General features: G+C 40.5%; 1 protein-coding gene across 2 annotated transcripts in view; it reads left to right on the forward strand.

Moving 5' to 3' along the window:
- TTBK2 (tau tubulin kinase 2) overlaps nucleotides 1-15364 on the forward strand; it is a 255290-nt gene extending 239926 nt beyond the window's left edge. For both annotated transcript variants that reach the window (XM_073609369.1, XM_073609370.1), the window contains 2 exons: nucleotides 6299-7500; nucleotides 8372-15364. In XM_073609369.1, coding sequence (XP_073465470.1) covers nucleotides 6299-7500; nucleotides 8372-8855 — 1686 coding nt within the window. In that variant the 3' untranslated portion in view covers nucleotides 8856-15364. The remainder of the gene's footprint in view (nucleotides 1-6298; nucleotides 7501-8371) is intronic.
- Nucleotides 15365-21441: the final 6077 nt, after the last annotated feature.

The raw sequence follows: 21441 nt of genomic DNA on the forward strand, positions 1-21441 counted from the left end.
CACGCCTAGCATTAACATGCGTTCAGACGCATTTACACGTGTCCAGCTTTTTTTTCTGTCAAAACCCGGCTGCTCCTGGATGCACTGTTGGTGAATTTTTTTTCTTTCTTTTAAATGCTCTAAACTCCTCTAAAAAGTCTGTGTGCATGGACACACAGGCTAACATGCAGGGGCGTTTGGAGACAGAAAAAAACCCAAATGCCCTTAGGAGCAGCTGAAAAAATGTCCAGTGTGCATAAGGCCTGAAAGAGACACTGTCATCGGAGAAATAAAGAAAAAAAAGCTACATTTTCCCATTGACACAAGCCTAAAGTTTGTCAACAGAAGCCCTTAAAGAGACACTGTCATCAACAGCATCGGTCATTTCGATGTGTGTTGGATGCTTGCATCTCTTTGTTGTCGCTCCCTGTTATTTTTCTGATGACAATGTCTCTTTATGAGGCTGTGTTGCTTCTAAAATTACTCAGAATTCATTGACAGGTGCATTTGACCTATAGTTGATTTGTTCCTGACCTGCTTCAAGCTGTTTTTGTATCCCTATAGACTTTTATGGGGAGAGATGCCTTCTGATGCAAACAAAAGCTGTGCTCGCTACAGAGACCCTAAAACTGACCCACATTCAGATGTTTGCATAAAAGCTGTATTACCAATATCCCTGCACATGTTTGCAACATGTGTAAAGGCCTAGGCACTTGATCACATGACCCCTCCTTTTAGCAGATGTCGCATGACCAAGTGCCTAGCTCTTTACACAGGTGGTCAGCACTGAATGGAACCTTGCTTTCTTCTGCAAAGATAAATCTATCTTCTCACCAAGAACTCTTGACAGATGCTCTAACCTTTTCCCCATTCTAGGGAAAAATGTTTTGCCTAATTGTGCTTTAATGTTTGCATGTAAGACTGCTTTACTAAGTAAAGCAAAATTGTGCATACTTATGTGTAGAGTGTTCAGAGGGAAGTAGCAAAAATACATTTTTTTTATTTAAAGTGGAAGTCCATGTAAAATCTAAAATCCCTACATCTATAGACACCAGGGATCTAACACTAACCTCTCTATTCCCGTAAAGAAGAGATGAGTATACATACTCTAGCGCTTAGCCTTGAAGGAGCGGCTGATTTATTTGGGTCTTTGCCGTCACCCCCTTACCTGTATTTCCACCAGACAGGGGACTTAGAGTCTATATTAGGCCTTGCACTCACCAATGCACGAACCGGTCACTTTGTTATGTTTCCAATGCTTTATTGCAAAACTTTTTAGGAAGTGACAGTAAAGAAGTAGAAAGGGAGTTGCAGAAGGGTTCAGATACCTTATGCCAATCACTGAGGAATTTGAGATCCTGAAGACGAACACACCTTCAGTCACCAGATGTTGCCCACCCGGATAGGCCTCTCTCACTGACCTAGCAGCCGGAATGGCGCATGGACGAAAAGTTTCTGCCACAGACTTTAGTAGAACAAAATGGTTGCACAATCCTCTGTCACAGGATTTAGAAGTAGTTGAACAATCCTCTGCCACAGGATTTAGTATTAGATGAACAGCAAACACAGTACCAGAATCTTTAGGCCGACCCGGCAATACTGTGCTGTAAGTTAGTTAGGTATAGGTGTGTCCTCCAAGTAAGTTACCAGGCCCTCCTGAGAGACCAGCCTTCATCCTGGCTCTCTCCAGCAAGGGTCCTCCCCTGGATTTCCTCAGCTTGGCTCGGCTTCTTCCTAACAGGCAAGACAGCCTAAGGACCACCTCTGTGGTGGTAGGCCCCAGACAAGCGTCTGGGCCTACTTGTAGTCACATAGCCTCAGGCCAACGGGGCCCTGAGGCCAGAGAAAGTCACCACATACCTTAGGCCAGGAGGGCCAGGAGGTAAGAGCGTGAAGAAAATGGCGTCTGCACCTTAAGTACCCTCTCCCAGAATGCACAGTTGTGGACCATCCCAACTGGGCTGTTTCCAATAAAGAAGAGCACTCAATACACTTCAGCCTGTTGCTCTTCCAACACTGATCTGTGGTGACAACGACACCTACAGACAACAGTGTGGAACTACATGCAACACAGCCAATGCTGGAACAGAAGCTAATTTAGTCACAGATTAAATCTGAACTGTGTACAGAACAGATAACCCCCTAAATTTACATGCAAGCGCCTGATCAACAGGAGCAGGGCTCTGCATACTCCCCCCACTACAAAAGACGGTGTCCTCAGCGTCTAGGAAAAAAAAATGACTCTCAAGCCTGAGAGTAGGTATCTGAACCAAAACTTGGATGGGAGAAGACGACAGTAAAAAAGAATGTTACAGTTTCAAACATTATTCAGACATATTCACATCAGTCATGTTACAGGAACCTCACTACCTGTCTAACTGCCCCCCATGCTAGCAGCTTGATAGAAGATCTTTTGTTACCCGAAAAACAAAGTTACACATAGAAATCACATGACAGTGTTGCTCATCAATTGGGAGGAAAGCCTCACTCCCAAGAGAATGAAACTTTCTTCCACACATTTTTAAATGCAAAGTGAACTGAATGTAACTTTAAAAGTCCATCCCTTTCTCTGGGTGAATCCCACCACGAGGCGGCAGAAATCTGACATGGCAAAGAGTCTTTGGGTATAGGAATGCTGAAGTAGATGAAACCTCTTGACCATGAAGTTCTCACCAACCCTGACACTAACTATGTACCCCAGAGTTCTCTTTTCTTTGGCAAAGTAGAAAACAGCCCCTTTGCATAATCACCAATAGACCCGGGGTCTGGCAGAGTCAGTTTCTTCCCCTGTTTATCCAAAGTGGTGATGAAATAAACAATGTCATCTTTTCCAGGTCTGAAATGACCACTTTGTCAGCATAGATGTGCCTACCGTAATTCCAATGTAGCAAACATCCATTGAACCGTTCATCCATGATAGCAGAATAACCAGCTCTCTGGAAAGGCTTTGGTACACACAAATAGTCCCAGACAGCTTCACGGTACCATTGTTCTCGATTGGCCTCAATTTCCTGCATAACTTCTTGAGTAACATAAGGAAACTCCAGACCATATTCTGTGGCAACTCGTTTATTGAGCACTCTTTGCAATCGGGCAAGTCTAGGTAAAGCTCTGTTTTTTCCCAGACCAGGAGGTACACAAGAATTTGATGATTTGCGCACCCTAGATCCGAAGGACATCAGTTCAGACTCAAACGAACTGGTAACTTTAGACAATGTCTCTTTGGTAGTGTTGTGTGGCTCCACACTAGGTGATGTCTTCCCAGAATCCATGGCTATCCAGTCTGAGAAAGTACAGGCAGAAGCAACATTTTCACCCTGGGCCCACAACAATTCTTGTCACATTGTCTCAAACAAATCATCATCACTGGAGATTTCTGACAGAATCTATCTCTGAGTCTCTCAACTTCTCTGCAGGCAAATATTTACAGACAGTCCCAGATATGTTCCCCCTTGATCTCTCACCCGTTCCTGTTGTGGAATTTTCCGGATTCATGCTCTCCTCTGGCTCCAGTTCAGGTAGTCTTTGGGGTAAGCCTCGGCCGCGGGAAGCCTTCACATATCCCACCTTCCTCTGGACAGGTGCAGCGGGAACAGGTGTAATAGAAGCAGAAGCAAGGGTGATGTCCGCTGATGAAGCAGTAACAGCGACATCTCCCTTAGGAACAATCACAGTAGCAGATGGGACAAGAGCCTGTTGTTCTCCAGCAACAATGGCAGTAGTTTCCGCCGTAGCAATCCCTGTAGCCCAGTCCACTCGGTAAGCACAGGGTGACATTGTAGGTTGCTCCACAGTGAATAGGTATTCTCCGAACTGCAAACATTGAATAAATGGACGGAGATGTATGGCCAGTCCCTCGCACTTGTGGCAAAACATGCCCAGCCCTTCAATATCTCCAACATTGTAGAACACGAACCGCCCCTGCAGCTTCAAGCGGATGCCGATACCTGTCAGCAGGGTTCCGGTTAGCATAGCACCCGCAGCGGTGTTTGTAGAGAACATCTTAGACCCCATGGCTGACAGTATCAATGAATAAGAAGACATGGCCGCACTCTGATCCTCTCAGTATGATCACGAGGCCTCTCTTCTTCTTTGGCGCCAGACACACACACACGTGTCTCACACAGCAGCAAGCAGGTGTAGCTCCTCCCACTTGGTCCTCTGATCACATAGCTCCCGGGTTTTTACTTCTCCACACGCAGCCTACGCAGTCAGAAATGTGATCTTGCTATTTAACCCTTCTTTTTCCTGGAGAAAGTGACAAAGTCCAGGAACCCTCTTTTAGCATAGACTTTCGGTGAAATACTTCTCAGAGTTGCAAGAGGTAACGGCAAATAATCCCAGACAACGCCCCCACATGTAGCGCTTACCCCCAAAGGAATGGCTGATTTATTTGGGTCTTTGCCATCACCCCCTTACCTGTATTTCCACCAGACACTGGAGTCTATATTAGGCCTTGCGCTCACCAATGCATGAACCAGTCACTTTGTTATGTTTCCAATGCTTTATTGCAAAACTTTTTAGGAAGTAGCAGTAAAGAGGTAAAAAGGGAGTTGCAGGAGGATTCAGATACCTTATGCAGATCACTGAGGAATTTGAGATCCTGAAGACGAACACACCTTCAGTCACCAGATGTTGCCCACCCGGATAGGCCTCTCTCACTGACCTAGCAGCCGGAATGGCGCACGGACGAAAAGTCTCTGCCATAGACTTTAGTAGAACAGAATGGTTGCACAATCCTCTTCCACAGGATTTAGAAGTAGTTGAACGATCCTCTGCCACAGGATTTAGTATTAGATGAACAGCAAACACAGTACAAGAACCTTTAAGCCGACCCGGCAATACTGTGCTGTAAGTTAGTTAGGTATAGGCGTGTCCTGCAAGTAAGTTACCAGGCCCTCCCGAGAGACCAGCCTTCATCCTGGCTCTCTCCAGCAAGGGTCAGGCCAACGTGGCCCCGAGGCCAGAGAAAAGTCACCACATAACTTAGACCAGGAGGTAAGAGCTTGAAGAAAATGGCGTCTGCCCCTAAGTGCCCTCTCCCAGAATGCACAGCGGTGGACCATCCCCACTGGGCTGTTTCCAAGAAAGAAGAGCACTCAATACACTTCAGCCTGTTGCTCTTCCAACACTCGTCTGTGGTGACGACACCTACAGACTACATGCAACACAGCCAATGCTGGAACAGAAGCTAATTTAGCCACAGATTAAATCTGAACTGTGTACAGAACAGATAACCACAATACCTTTTTGGAAGCCGATCTGACCCACTCCGACCTTATTTCCAACGCTGGAAGCTTTGCAGAGGACACGGAGGACAACGGCTGTGAAATTAATGGGAAGTGATGTCACCCATAGAGTTACTATGGGGCTTCCGTTGTCCTCCGTGTCCTCTGCACCCGCCTACACAGAGAAGCTGCAGCTGACAGCTCAGCGTGGGATCCGGTCGGAGCGGGTCAGATCGGCTTCCAAAAAGGTATGTATACTTGTTTTTTCTTTACAGGGATAGTTAGTGTTAGATCCCTGGTGTCTATAGATGCAGGGATTTTAGATGTTGCATGGACTTCCACTTTAAATCCTTTTACAGCATCTGGGAGGGTGGGGGCAAGCTGTAGTTTTCTTTTAGGATAATAAAGTTGGTTTATAATGCCTGAAGAATTATTTTATCCACCCCCTTTGGATGTCTTTAGCGATGTGCCCCTTTCACACAGGCTGTTGAATCCATTCCCAGTGCAGAGCCGTGTTTATCAGCACAGGGATGCACAGGTGTTGCATTCATCCCTGTGCTGGCAATCCCATAGTTGTCAATTGGGGTGCAATGGCTGCATGGACACAGCTTCTGCTCCCACTGTGACATCCATGCGGGGTTGGGTGCACGCCTCTGAGTGCACTCCATGCGCATTCAGGGCCGTGCACACGCACAAATGTCACATTGGGAGCAGGGGCTCAAACACTGTAATTTAGAAAGTGTTATTAAATAAAGTGCAGCGATTCTGCAATTTGTTGGTTTGCTTACAATAATCCAAATACCAGGGTCTATTCCCTTACCCATTTACACATTTATAACATATGCAGAAAGGTTTAAAAAGAACCTTGCAACTTCTTTGTTACCCATGGCCAAAAACCATGAGGTTTTGAATCTGTAGCTTGTTGTCAGCAGTAGTATGGAAATCAGTAATGACTTTTAAGCTGTTAGTAAGTTACCTTTGCAGAGAGTGGAAGATTAAATAAGGAAGATAGTATAGTTTTACAAATTTCTTCTAATATTCACTTGTGTTAACATGCTTTGTGTGTCCATATTTAAATTTTCTTCCTGTAGATGACCATTCCTCGGCCTTCGGTTACATCTACACAGTCAGCTTCAGAAAGTTTTCCATGTGGACCTCATGTAGAGAAGCGAGATCGAGACACCAATGTCTTGGAGATGTTTTCACCACAAGAAAATCCCTTAGGATATGGTGCATCAGAAGACCCTGCTATTACTCTAGCGAACAAAATAAACCTGGCACTAGATTTAGAGACAACAAACCAGGAAAACGCATGTGTCAAATCCCTAGACTCAGGCCATAAAGACTTAGTTAATAAGAGTGACCAAATAAGTGAGAAGAAAGGTTTAGAGACTCCAGTACAGTCCCCGTCAAATTCTCTACTTGGTTTCCTTGAAGGTAAGCAGGAGCAAAACAAAGGCTTCCATCCACATGGACTTTCCGCTGAGCAGTGCAAATCCCCTGAGGGCGCTGTGTCTGATGTTAATCAACTTAATGAGGCTAGGACTTTCCAGCCAATGCCAAATGGACATACAAATTATCAAGCTGTGAAACCTGAAGTAGTTTCAGATCTGCAAATGGTTGACTTTATGATAGGAGGGGACTTTCTGGAGGTTCAGCAAAATGGTTTTCATGAAGAACAGAATAATATTGCTGCTAATGGCTTCCTTGACCACAAGACAAGCTTGTCCATGTTACTTGAACAAGAGAGGGATAAAGATCAAACAAATCTAAAAAATGGAGAGCAACTTGACCTAAGTGACAGCTCTCCACAATTTGGAAAGGATCACACAAAGACCTCCCTTCCCACCAGACATAGCCGAATTCCTGTACTGGTTCAGGAGGTTGACTCTGCTTCAGAATCATCTTCTCCAATCTCTGCTAAAGAAAAGCTTCTGCTGAAAAAAGCTCATCAGACAGACCTTGTCCGACTCTTGATGGAAAAACGACAGAAGTCATTACTTGGTGAATTCTCAAGTGCCTCTGACAAGTCCCTGGAAGAGAAAACCTCACCACCAGCTATAGGTTTACCCGAAAAAGAAGTTTTCTTTATTCCTAGAACAGTCTCGGACTCTAATGTCAGGCAGTCGGATGATAGCAGTGTTGCATCTCACAATCTTCAATCAAGAAAGAGCAAAATTCCTCGCCCTGTGTCCTGGACTAGCAATGATCAGATCAGCAGTGCTCCTCTAACTCCATTCCTTCCCAGACCACCACCTGGAAAGCCACCCACGCGACCTGGAGTGGAGGCACGGTAAGGAAGCGATGATGTTTTTCAGTTTATGATGATGTTGTTGAATGTTAGAATCTACAAAATAGCCAATTTCATATTTTTTACATATAAATGGCTAGTCTGTCTAAAACCTATGTTTCAGATTTTTCGATGATAGTTATGTTAAATCACATAACTGTTTAATGTGCCCTTGGACTTTCAAGTGGAAAATTCCATGCTCTTGAATTCAGTACTTCACAGCTCCATTGGACGTTTTGAGGGGGCTCCACTATTTTATTTTTTTTTTAATGTACTATACAATATGTAGTATACCTAAAAGTGATGGGAACATTTCAGTGTAGGTAGTTTTGGTGCCAGGATCGATATTGGAATACCAAAGAAATATACTTTTGCAGCTAGTGATTCAGCCACGTACCATGTTGAACGTTTCATGCATCTCTGAGCAGGGAAAAAGTGTAAGTGTTTGCGTTTAGAGTGACAAGGGTTTGCCGTTTGTTTGGGTTTGTGGTTCTCCTTTTTGAGAATTAGCACTGATAATAAAGCAGAAAAGACAAGGTAATTCACTGTCTGCTTCTGTTTTCTATGCATCAAATTTTTCTTCACCCTCAGCAGTTGAAAGGAGTGCTGTGGGAGGGAAGTGATGGTAAATACAAGCTGCTGGTGGGGTCCTCTTTAATGTGAACTTGTTGCTTGGTCCTGTTTGGGCAAAGCACAAGTGCACTGTAAAGGGCCAAAATCATTATGTGGACAACTTGTAAATGCATTGAGACTAAAAATATTGGTCTTCCATCATCTTTCATAATTGGGCAACATAAACTGCATACATTGGTAGTAATTTTCTATTTCTAAAGAAGTGCCCATAATTTTTGGTTTGTCTTTTGTCTTCTTGCAGGATTCGCCGATACAAGGTTTTGGGAAGTGGAAACTCTGACTCAGACCTGCTCTCGAGACTTGCTCAGATAATTCAAAAAGGATCTCAGAAGCCCCGTAGTTCCTCCCAGTCTAAAAGCCCTGGTTCACCTCACAGTCCCAAAACACCTCCGAAGAGCCCTGTCATTCCCAGACGCAGCCCAAGTGGTTCCCCGCGCAGTTCATCTTTACCAAGAACCAACAGTTCCTCCTCTTCAAGGATTGGGCGACCCTACCACCATGAGCCGAAAAGCTCAAATTCTTATGTAGGCCGAAGCAAATCACCGCCCAGCCTATCTGGCTCTTCTTCTTCAAGAAGATCCTGTCAACAAGACCATTGCTGTAGTAAACAAAGTAAGAACCTGTCCAAGGGATCAGGTAGTGGTCATCATTCAACAGGCAGCAAAACCAGCCGGGGAAAGCCCTCTGTGCGGGAGAGCAAAGTTTCCAATAAACTGAGCAGATAGTTAACAGGCTTGGCCTCATCTGCAGCAGTAATTTATCCTTTTGTAATGCATGTTGTGTATGTCGTATATTTTAAAATCCAAATCAGTGTTGGTCTTTATGTTAAGAGAATTGACTTGAATGTTCTGAATCATGTTTTTTGTCATGGGAGGTGATATCAAGAGACTGAAGACAATCTGTTTGGGTCTTGCCAAATGGGAAGATGGATGGGGCTGTTGTGATTCAGTGCTAGAGCTGCTGCACTGCCTGTTCAGAGTAGAAAAAGTTTTGTGGATCATTCATAAACCGTAAATTAATTCTAATATTCTAAATGTTGGCAGATAGCATTACATTGAATATTATGACCAATATCACTAATGCATAACCAACACTTGATTTGTTTTAAATATGGTATTTTCAAGCTGTGACTTTCAAGCAGTTGTTCAACTAAGTCTTGTCTTCATAGTTTAACAATAACTGGATCGCCACAGATCATTTAACGCCAGTTCATAGATTAAATAGCTTTGCATGTTCATTTTTCTTCCCCAATGTGGAAGCTATATGAAAAACACTTTCTATAGTGATCCATAGGCCAATGGTCATCCAGTATTTTACATGATCTCTGCTTTAATGGGAACTCCTGGAGTTCACCAGGAAAGCAGCTTTTCATTGTCCCAGTAAAGTGTTAGACCTAATTTAATAAAATGCTGCAGAATGCTTTTATACACCTATAGCTCAATTGAAATGGCTTTAAAATTGCTTCCCTTTAGAAAACAAAAATGATTACTGCATTGGTTATATAATATAGTAGTTTATGTATTGCACTGTATTATTAAATTTAGCCCAAAAGGTGAATATGTAGTTTTTCTGTTGCAAGATATAAATCTTGCACAAATAATCCCTACCCCATTTAAAAGTTGGCTCCGCCCAAAACAATTTTAGTCTTGTGAGAGCACCCTTGAAAAGAATGACCCTATGGGTTCTTATATCTTTGCTGAATTCTTCTGCAACAGTTTCCAGCTCTTTCCACATGACTAAACATATTGCAGGTAGACTTCATGGTTACCCAGTATGACACTATTATTTGGCTATCTTAATGGTTGTGGCAGTGGGGCCATAGTGGAAGCTCTGTTGCTGACATCTCCCCACCGATTCCCCCAAGAGATGTAAAATGACCTCATGGGATTTAGTCAGCTAATAACCACACAGAACTAAAATCTGAAGCTGGAAATCTGATTTAAGAAAGAGTGGAGGTTCCAATTGCGGACTTTCTCATCAGAACATAGTCAGGTTTTTCTTCAGTTCCTTGTTTACTGACTTAGAACAAGTATGTTTGTTAGGACTTCTGACTTGCCTGATCTTCAGCAAGGCAGATCAACAATTGTGGCCCTATATTACTCCTAGAACAGGTTTCTTTTAAAGCTTAATCCTGGGGAAGTTTGCCAGCTACCTGTATTGTGGGGCTCCTCCAGCACTTCAAGGGTTATTTTTTTTTTTTTTTTTGTTCAGGCAAACATTAAAAAAAAAAGACTGATTTGCCTTATCCCCCTTTTCTGCAGGTTCCTCCTCCTGCGACTGGTCCCCCAAATCATTTTCTCTTCAGTGCTCTGTCTGTTGCCTGCACTCTGAGGTCATCACATACAATGCATAACCAGCAGGACCGCATTGTAAGTGAAGCTGCCGAGGGCCTACTTGCAACCCACCTGCAATCAGCTTCCAGGTTTTTTCAAAGCTTAATGGAAGAAGCTGAAGTTAGAAGCTGATTGGCTATCATGCACAGCTGCACCAGATTTTGCACTCTCCAATTTTAGTAAATCAACCCCATAGTGTCTTAGGAGTGAGGAAGGTGCCGGCTGCTGAGCATGTAAAGGATAAATTAATAAAACATTTTTTTAATGTTCCCCTTAACAAAAATGAGCTTTTAACCCTTGCAGTTTTGGGTATTTTTTTAAAATTTCCCTGGGGTATTTAAGCAGTCTGCATTTGCAAAATTCACGACCCCAACATTTATAGCATTATGTTTTTCTCTTGATTGTACATCAATGCAGGATAATTTAACAATATATATATTTTTTTTAATGATTTGAATAAGCATTACTGCCATCGATGCCCCGTCTTCTTTATATACGTACAGCAATCCCCCCAATTGACTGCCAATTAAAAAGGATCATCTCCCACGGCCTGATAGTACTGTTTGCAAAAATGTTAATTTTACAAACCTAGTAAGTAAAGAGGGTTTGACCAAAGGATGATCATTGTGTGGTAGTCCTTGTCTGCACAGAAATATTAGAGTATTAGTTTCTATGCTGGAAATAGGAAGATTCAAATATATAATCACCAGAAAATCACTAGTAGTAGATGTTTTCTCAAGATTTTTCCTTGAAGTAAACTGGTCATAACTTGGACAATTCAAGCTGAGCATATTGTACAAGCGGAGGTTTTACTTTGGTAAAAACTGCATGGCAAACAAACTTGTAGAACCAGAGTTCTAAACCATTAAAGTGTCACTAAATCCACATCATACAAAAACCTATCAATAAATGGTGTATTACAGGCTGTTCAGACACTATGAAGTTCGTTTTCTGTATTCTGAAAAAAAACCTGGTTAATCCTGCTGCTCTCTATTTTCACCCTCTGTTCATGTCCCCAATTCCGATAGGGATTTTGCAGCTGTGGTGGCAACTCTGCACATGCTCAGTTTTCAGTGAGATTCTATGCTGAGCATTTCCTCCCTATCACATCTGAGCAGCCCATGTGACTATAGAGTCACACTTGTGGGTGTATACATAGTGGTAAATGACAGCCCATTCCCTCCTCCACCATGCCCACTAACCAGCGAAACACAATCGGGGTGGGATATTACATGTAGATTAATGGTGGCTTCACCTCCCTCTTATTCTAAGACACAGGATGGACGGGTGTGGCACAGCCTGTGACTGGCAAAAATCAGCCCACACCATGTTTCCCCAAAATAATGATTTGATTTCAAATATGTTTTTGTATGCCAATTTAAAACAGTTTATTGATATTAATTTATTTTGAATCTGTATTCCAAAGTAGTTGTGTTTTTTGAATATGTGACCAGCAGCAGAGGACTAGAAGCTCCTCTTGCTTATGTTTCCCTGCAGACAGGCTGGCAAAGTGATGGGTCATGCGACAGCTGTATATACATTAGGAAAAAGGTACTTTGATTTTTTTTTTTTTTTTAAATATTAAAATATTTACAGTGCCATCATCCATATCCAAAAGGACAATGTATATTAAACAAAGTGTGTTTAGTATCACTTTAAATATCCACTTTTTTATGGCAGTGGAACATGCTTTACCTCTCAAGCTTCCCTATTGGTCGGTGAGGCTGCAAATCACATTTAAAGACTGATGGGGAGGAAGCAGGGTCTAGCTCAAAAGTGAACATAACTGCACATAAGTAAATAACTTCAGCTACCTGTTGCTAAGGATCTACTAAGCATTTTGACATGAGATTTTCATTTTGTTATCCCCTTTTTATCGCCATCATATGCTCAGTCTGAATTTCTCAAGTTTGTAACAGATCGGATCTAGTAAAAACCGATGCAGATGTGAAATGTGTACTCACATTTACCTTTGCATACAAACTGGGGATGTGCATTTTTTTCCTGCTCTACCTATAAAAACAATGTTGTAAATGGCCAGTAGAGTAGTAGGTAATAAACAGAAGGGGGTCTATGCAGTAGAAGGTCACCAATCATTAATATTGGGATTACCTTTTCTAAATCGGAATAGGTCATATTATAGCTATTTAGTTACAAGAGCATATTCATTATAGGATTAAAAAGTTTGTGGGTTAGAAGATAAAGTAAAACTTTTGTATCAAAGCAGTATCACCTGGATGAAGTGACTTTGGATCACGCCGGCATGACCTGAAAATACCCAGCATCTTGTCTTTTAAGTTCACAGGTGTCGAAGTGAGGCTCACTGATTTTTAATTCAAATGTGGACATTTTTAGTTTTTTTATTTTTTATTTTTTTCATAATTGGTTTAATACATTTTGTCATTCCCTGTGACATTAGTGATTTTTTTTTTTTGTCCATGACTCTTGATAGTTGATGTAGACTTCAATGCAAGGAAAACATTAGGCAACTACTACATTCAGGTATTTTTGGCACTTTTCAGTACATCTTGATGTAAATTGACCCCTCTTAAACAAATATATTTCTCATGCGCTGGAAAAAAGAAGCAATGTGACTGGTAACGCTGCTAGTTGAGTGAGCCATCGCTGCTAGTGTATGTGAGACCTTGGAGTCATCACAGTCTAGTTTTATGGTAACATAGCAGTTGATTTAATACCCTTCCCAGGCTGGTCATGCACTAGTAGAACTTAGTTTGAAAATTCTAACACTGAAGGTACATTAAAATTGTACATATTGTAACGTGCATATGCTAGGCACAAAACAAATTTGTTTAATAATTCTGGGATTCAATCCAAATAGATCGTATGAATAAAAATTTTAGAAGCTATTGAACGAAATGAGTTAGTGATTGTAAAGGCAGAAGGTTTTTTTTTTATCTTAATGCATTCTATGCATTAGCGCCCCCCCCCCCCCTAAATACTTACCTAAGGCCCCTCTAAAACCAGGAATGTCTTGGCTGCCCGGGACTCTCCTTATTGGCTGAGGCAGCAGCATGGCGCCATTGGCTCTCACTGCTGTCAATCAAAGTCAGTCGGGGGGTCAGGCCGCAGCTCCGTGTCTGAATGGATACACAGAGCTGCGGCTCGGCTTGGGTGCCCCCATAGCAAGCTGCTTGCTGTGGGAGCAGTCAACAGGAGAGAGGGACCCGGGAAGTGGAGGATCTGTGCAAATCAACTGCGCAGAGCAGGTTAGTATAACGTTTGTTATGTTTAACTAAAAAATGAGACTTTTGTATCACTAAGTCGATCGTAGGATGGAATGCTCTGAACGTGTTTTTTTTTTTTTAGAAATTCTGAATTACGAATTCTCAAATGAAATTCTGCAGGTGTATGGCCAGTTTCACTTGCCTACTTGCCAATGAATACTTAAGCTAGTGTATAGGATTGTGAACGTGTACCTCCAGAGCACAGATATGCTTAGGGAATTTGAAAAGAGGTGAACTATTATGTGCTAAGGGGCAGATGCTTTGAATGTATGTTTGTGTTTATCTTTCCACAGAGCAAGCAAGGCATTGTATATATGTATTGATATGCAGTGAATTGCATGTAGCTCTGCCATTAAAAAGGATGTATTTATTCCATGCATTGCAAAAATCCTTGTGGCTTTTTGCTGCCAGAAAATAGCAACCTTAAGATACATAAGGGATTTTTTTGGCAAACTTTCTTGTCCATGTGTAACCCTAAGCTTTTAACCTCTGCTGTGCTGGAGGAACATTGCGATCATACTAAGCACTGTGGGTATAAGGGATATTAATATAGCTGAAAATGTGTGTGTCTTTTTATATGGTTACCCTGTCCTGAACAAGCTGCAGCCCTATACCCCAACCCTTTACTTTGTATTATATTGTACAGTAACTTCTGTCCCTATAACTGCATGCCCTAATAGTAAATTATATCATATATAAATATTTATAAATATATATAATATATATATATATATACATGGAAGGATGTATCATGTGCTCATTCTACATTCGTAGATTGCTTTTATTTTGTGTGCCTGAAAATGTTTCAACCTTTCATATACGCATACGTGCGAGTATTTTCTGAGCATGGCAATTTTTTTTTTTTTTGTTTTTTTTTTTCCTCTCTTAATACTGCCTCATGAATAAATCCATTCTCAGCACTGCACGTATGAAGGGTTGGCAATATTTTCTTTAACCACTTTGGCTTCTATGTATATTTTTGTACATTATTTATTTAACTGTATTATAGATTATTTAAATATTTCCTGAATATAATGCGCTATGTTACAGTGTATCACATAAAGTTGGTTTGTGTAGAGAATATTTTTATTTAACGAGTTTCTTCATTTAATTAATGCCTCCCCACTTTTAGAAGGTGCCTATGTACAGAACAGTTTCTGATGCCCATGCAAGAACCACAAAAAAAAAATCAAATGTTCTGGATTAAAGGATATCTCATTTTTGTTTTATTATGGTGACAGAGTTTTACACAGTGGCATTACTTCAAAGAGATCAGCCACCTTTCTCGAGCAACTGGAAAAAGGGGGCATAAACCCCAAAATGTAGCGGTTTTATCAGACTCCGTAATCTTTTAGGCGTAAAGCCTGGTTCACGCTAGTACAATTATAAATGTAACTTGGGTCATACAGAATTGCATGACAATAGAAATTTCAGTGGTGCCCGTTCACAACAATACAGCGCAACTGTGCTGCAACTTTGGGGAAGGTACAGGCGCTACTTGGTGCAATGCAGTGTGATTTTGTGCTCCATAGACTTCAATGGAAACGCATCAAAAATGCATGTATTATATTTGCAAATAAAATGCATGTACATGCATTTTGAGTGTGTTTTTGGCAAGGTTCTGTATAGTATGCTTCTACTGCAAATAAATGCATCCGCATTAAAAAATGCATCAAAAACGCACTACAAAATCGCACTGAAAATAGGATCAAGTCACAGCTGCACTAGTGTGAACCTAACCTAAAGATTGCAACCTATATTAAGGGATTTTGTCTCTTAATTTTGGCCATATTGGAGACTTTAGTATCCTTGAGCCAGTGTGAACCTGACTTATTGTTGTTCATCATGCCCTGGCGTGGACGATAATGTCATATACCTTCCAACAAGGTCCAATAACATCTGCCATATGCTATAGTGAACCATACATTTACAATATCTACACTGCGCTCATTATATGTAGCAAAGTTATAAACAGTGGAAGAATAAACAAATGCTAAAAAAAAAAAAAATGAACAAAATTATAAATCCAATCCCATGTGAGTATAAATCATCCTAGTCTGTAAAGATCACCAGAGAGCCGATAATCTCAAATACCAGATTTTAAATTATTTATTGCAAGTATAAGAAAAGCTTTCATGCAAAACTTTCTTGAGAAGTTCCAAGCTGCCTTTGTAGACCTCTTTTGAAAATGGTAGTTGAATCAGGAAACATTTCCTTTAGAAGTGGTAGTATGCACCATTTGCTCACGTTTCTTCACTGTGCCTATGCTGTCCGAACGTGGACTTAGGGCTCATTCATGCTGTGTGTTGAGTTAATGCAAAATAAATACAGACACTACCATGTGTAGTGACGCTGCATTGGCCACCATTGCAGTAGTGCATTGTGCTGCCGTTCTAAATGAATGTCATTGCACCGCAGCTTGTTCATTATGATACTATGCAGAAAAATACATATTTTTAAAGCACAAGTTCAAATTGACCTGTAAGAAAGATGGAGTTTTGAATTGTAAAGAACCTCCATAACAGTAATTGTGCAATGAGCAATACAGATGAATTTATAGTGATCACAGAAATGTTCCAGGCTCCAGAGATCCCCAAAGAACAACCAGTGGGCTGCTTAGTATAGAAAGACCCAGTGTGGTATATGTGTTTTAGCGACTCTCTGCTTACTTTTACTGAACAAGGGGTATTGGATTTGTCATTTTGTTTTTATATTTATGCAGAATTAATTGATTTATATTATATGGGAACAATTAATGGAATGCAGATCTTGTTACCTTGAGCTTCTTTATATTGGAGACTGGAGACCAATTCCGCACTACAGCTGCTGATGCCGTTTTTTTTTTTTTGTTTTTTTTTTCCATTGCTTACTTTCTATTGTTTCTTTTTAGTCAGCTATATTATGTTGTCAACAAGTAAAAGTCTTATCGCCTTACAGGGCATTTTAATATGGTATACATATCAAGAGAAGCTGAGATATCTTTCATTAATCTATAAACACAAGCGATAACCGTTTTGCACTTTTAGACCCCTTTCACACTGGAGGTGTTTTTCAGGTGCTTTAGCGCCAAAAATTGCGCCTGAAAAATGCCTCATCTGCAATCCCAGTGTGAAAGCCCAAGTGCTTTCACACTGGGGCGCTGCGCTGTCAGGATGTAAAAAAAAAAGTCCTGCAAGCAGCTTCTTTGAGGCGCTTTAGGAGCGGTGTATACACCCCCCTGCCCTTTGAAATCAATAGGCAGCAGCGCTTCGGCAGTGGTGCTTTGTGGGCGCTTTTAACCCTTTATTCAGCCACTAGCGGGGGGTAAAAAGCGCCTTGCTAGCGGCCGAAAAGTGCCTCTAAAACTACGGAAAAGCACAGCTAAAAGTAGAAGCGCTTTACCGCCGACGCCCCCACGCTGTCAGTGTGAAAGGGCTCTTAAGGCTGCATTCACATCTGAGGGTTTCAAAGTCTCTCGTTTTTACCGCAATTTTGTACAGGTCAAAGACAGAAACACGCCTGTAATCTGCCCCAAAGAAGCTCATGTTCTTTTTTGAGTTTAAGGCGTTTTTCAGGCATTTTGCTTCAGGTTGACAGAACACTCAGATATGAACAGGTGCCCTTGAAATGAATGGAATTTTGCTTGTTAGGCATTTTTCAGGCATTTTTTCTGGCATTTTACAAGCATTTTATGAGGTGAAAACGCTCAGGTGTGAATGCAGCCTAGGTCCTTACAATATATCCCATCTTAGCTGATATATAGAATACAGTGCACCCCATGCAGTTTATACATATATTAAAAGTTGAAAAGATAAAGGAATTTGTACATTTATGCAGGTCACAGACATATACTGCTTTCTTAAATCCTGGCTGGCTGCTTTTTGACTAGTCGGGAGCTGAGAATGCAATATAATAAAAACTGTCAGCATTTACACGGTAGGATGAGAACACTTCTGTTAGAATGGCACCTTTTTAGCACTTCAAACTCCTTGTTATAACAGATGCTGCTATCGCAAGGAAAGCTGTGCAGTCTATGTACATACAAATCACTCTGACCTGTCGCATAACCCGGGTAAACCGCTGCAAAGATGCACTGTGAAAGGGTCAAGTAAGATGCTTGCTAAAGCGTCCAACCAATCCCACCCTGACAACACGCAATATCTAAGCTTTTGTTTTTCGAGGAAATACTGTTGTGTATTCCCTTAACGCCTGTCAAGGCCATTATGAGGACTTTTTGCTTTGTTCGAATTTACTTTATGGAGGAACCAGCAGAGGGAAGACCCCCTGAATGGCTTTATAATGACTGTGATGGTTTGAAATCTGCCAAAACTAAAATATGTTTTGTGAAGTCTGAACCCAAGTATGGTGCACACGTGTTCTGTTTCTAGAGTATCGGATGTTCACCAAATGAAATGAAAAATATCAACAGTGTATTACAAATTTCTCTTCCTGGTTTTATTATAAAAATGTAGATACAATGTATAATTTAGGTCTTAAATTTCATGAACTTGTTTTTTTGATTTTTTTGTTGTTGTTTAAAGTGGAGCTATATGAAAAATGTTACCTTTAAAGCGAGTGTAAACCCATACTATCAAAATTCATTATCATGTAGAATAGGCATTTCCCATGGCTGCGTTAAAAAAAAAAAAAAAAAAAAACCTTGGTTGTTTTCATGGTCATGTGACCACTTTCTTAGCTGCTTTGTGCATGCCGTGTGGAGCAGAGGAAAGAAGTGAACTTGCTTGTTCCTAGTGTAACTCCCACCTCCTCCTATTACTTGAATAGGCATCCAGGCACATCATGCATGGCAGCCTGAAGCCATACAGTGGGAGTGCACAAAGCAAGGTGACAACACCACCTCTGCATTGTACCACAGTGGGTGGGTGTTGTCATCCTTGAAAAGGAAGTGCCAGAAATCAATAGCTTAAAAAAAAAAAATCACACAGCAATAAAGCTTAAGTGCTTATGCAGCACTATACTAAGTTAGTTTTTGGCTTTACATACACTTTAAAGCTATGTTAACTGTCTTCCTTGAGATGGATAAAAATTATACAAAAGGCAAAAATACTTCAAGAAAATTGAGCTCTTGGTTCTGTTTACATGGACAAATTCTTAAAGGGACACTGTCACCAGCTGGAAAAAGGGTATCAAGTCCTTAAAAATAGAGGAATACTTACTTTTCTGTCAGACTGCAAGGAAAATCTTAACGTCAGTAACAAGCTACCAGGGCCACTGTTACCCAACACTTGGCATGTATCTGATAGCATGTCCCCTGCAGTGCGCTGTGGTTCCTCCCGCCGACTCCAACATCATTATTGTGTCCAGTAGTGACACAGGGGTTGACAGGAGGAACCACTTGTCTCTAATTCAAATGCCTGGGTCATGTGACAAGAGGGAGACTTTTTACATTGCTTTAAGTTACCATTTGAGTATATGTCCACTTTCAGACAGACTCTGTATCCAATTGTATTTATTTATTGTTTTTCTCTTACTATTTTTAGGGTACCTTTTAACCCCTTTTCCACAAACAGAGTCAGCAGCAATTGAAAATATGCTGTTCAGTCATCCAGCAATGGAAACATTTTAATGCACTTTGTGTTTTATTTTTTTTATATACTTTTTTATTATTTAAAGTAAAAAAAAAAAGTAGTTGGCAAACTGTGATAGATTAGTGTTTTTGTACTAGCTGCTTTATTGTATTGATTTTGTTCTTTTGCTCATTAGCTGTCTTGTGGCAAATGTAAACTTGTAATGCATCTCCTTGCTCACAAACAATGCTTTGGAAGCCTTGTGGTGCATTATAAGTGGAGAAAGTAAAGCGGTGGAAATCCCACTATCGACCATATTTATATTATATAATAAAAGTGTCCAATGTGTCTTCTCTTAATCCCAGAATAAGATTTCTTTGGAGTTTGTAAACAATTGTTTACATTCAGGCACTTGGAAGAAACCGTGCCATCAATTCAGGTACATGCTTTGTTTTTCAGAACATGTAAAGATGAAATAAAAAACAAAACAAAAAAATATATAAATGGTGTTCGTGTATATGTGTGAATTCATGGAAATCTTGCTTGAAAGCCTGGCCTTTTACAATATTTGCATTCTGCTTCAGCCTCTTCAACTAAATGAAGTGTTTCAGTATATATCCTCTTATGATCTGGAATCAAGAGACCTCCCCACTGCATGCTGGTAAATACAGGTGGGCTTTCATTTACACCTCACTTCATAAACCACTTCAGCTTCATGACCTGGCCATTTTTTCCTATGCGGCACTGCGTTACTTTAACTGATACTTACAAGAGCATGCAATGCTGTACCCAAACAAAATTTATATAATTTTTTTTCACACGAATAGAGCTTTCTTTTTGTGGTACTTGATCACCTCTGGGTTTTTTTATTTTTATCATATAAACGAAAAAACTAACCATTTTGAAAATAGTCAAAAAGAAAAAAAAACCCAGAGGGGATATATATATATATATATATATATATATATATGTGTGTGTGTGTGTGTGTGTGTGTGTGTGTGTGTGTGTGTGTGTGTATATATATATATATATATATATATATATATGTATATGTATATATATATGTGTGTGGATATGATACCTTGGTTCACAAATGTAATATTCCCATAGGGTTCAATGTATCCGGTTAATCCGTTTTGAACTTTTTTGTTTATATATACAATTATGAAATATATTTACAGTACAAAAAAAGATTTTAAACATACAGTATATTACATACGGTCTTTTACATTAAACAGTGACCTCTTTTCATGTGAAACAATCCCAAACCCCAATTTAAATGACTAATCTAGGGGCCAGAAAACAGCACTGTGCATCAAGGAAAAGATCATCTGAGGGCATGATAAAGTTGTAGAATTCATATGAACTGTTTTTTCCATGATTCCCAATCAAGTGAGCCCACCTTCATGGTAGTCAGGGGGCAGAAACCCCTATCTGAGTTGACTGGTTCTCCTAAGACTCATCATGCACTGCTCTTCCCAAAATGAATGTGTGAGAGTAGGCAAGACGGCCGCAGCGCGTGTTCGTGAACCGAAGCAGAGTTTGCGTACTGAAGCAAATTTTTGTGAACTCTTCTGTTCGCGAACCGAGTTGTTAGTGAAATGAAGCATTTGTGAACCGAGGTATCACTGTATATATGCGTGTGTGTGTATATGTGTGTGTATATATATATATTTATATTTGTTTTTACTTTCTGCTATAAAACATAAAAAAAAGTCTCAATAAATTTTGGCCAAAATGTATTCTGGAGTAAAAAACAAAAAAACACCAATAAGTGTATATTGATTGGTTTGCGCGACAGTTATAGCACCTACAATCTATGGGATATATACTAGAGTTTTTATTCTTTTTTTTTTTTTTTTTTTATACTAGTGATCAGTGACTTATAGCAGGACGGCGGGCAATCTGACACAAATTTTGTTGGAACTAACTGCCACTGACATCACCAGTGACATTATTACAGTGATCACTGCTAATGTGCACTGACACTGTACTAATGACACTGGGCAGGAATGGGTTAACATCCAAGTCGATCAAGTGGTTAAATATGTGCCTAGCAAGTGTAATGTGTGCTGCTGGGTACTGTTCTTCCTGGTGTGATGTCACTTCCACTCCTACAGGCTCCGCCCTATGCTTCGCGTCACGATTGTAGCAGTACTCCTTTCATAGATGTAAATTGGAGTACTAATGAAATTGCATAATCTCATAACATCTATATTTGTAAAG

Source organism: Aquarana catesbeiana, linkage group LG13 (assembly GCF_042186555.1).
Source record: "Aquarana catesbeiana isolate 2022-GZ linkage group LG13, ASM4218655v1, whole genome shotgun sequence".
Lineage (NCBI taxonomy): Eukaryota > Metazoa > Chordata > Amphibia > Anura > Ranidae > Aquarana > Aquarana catesbeiana.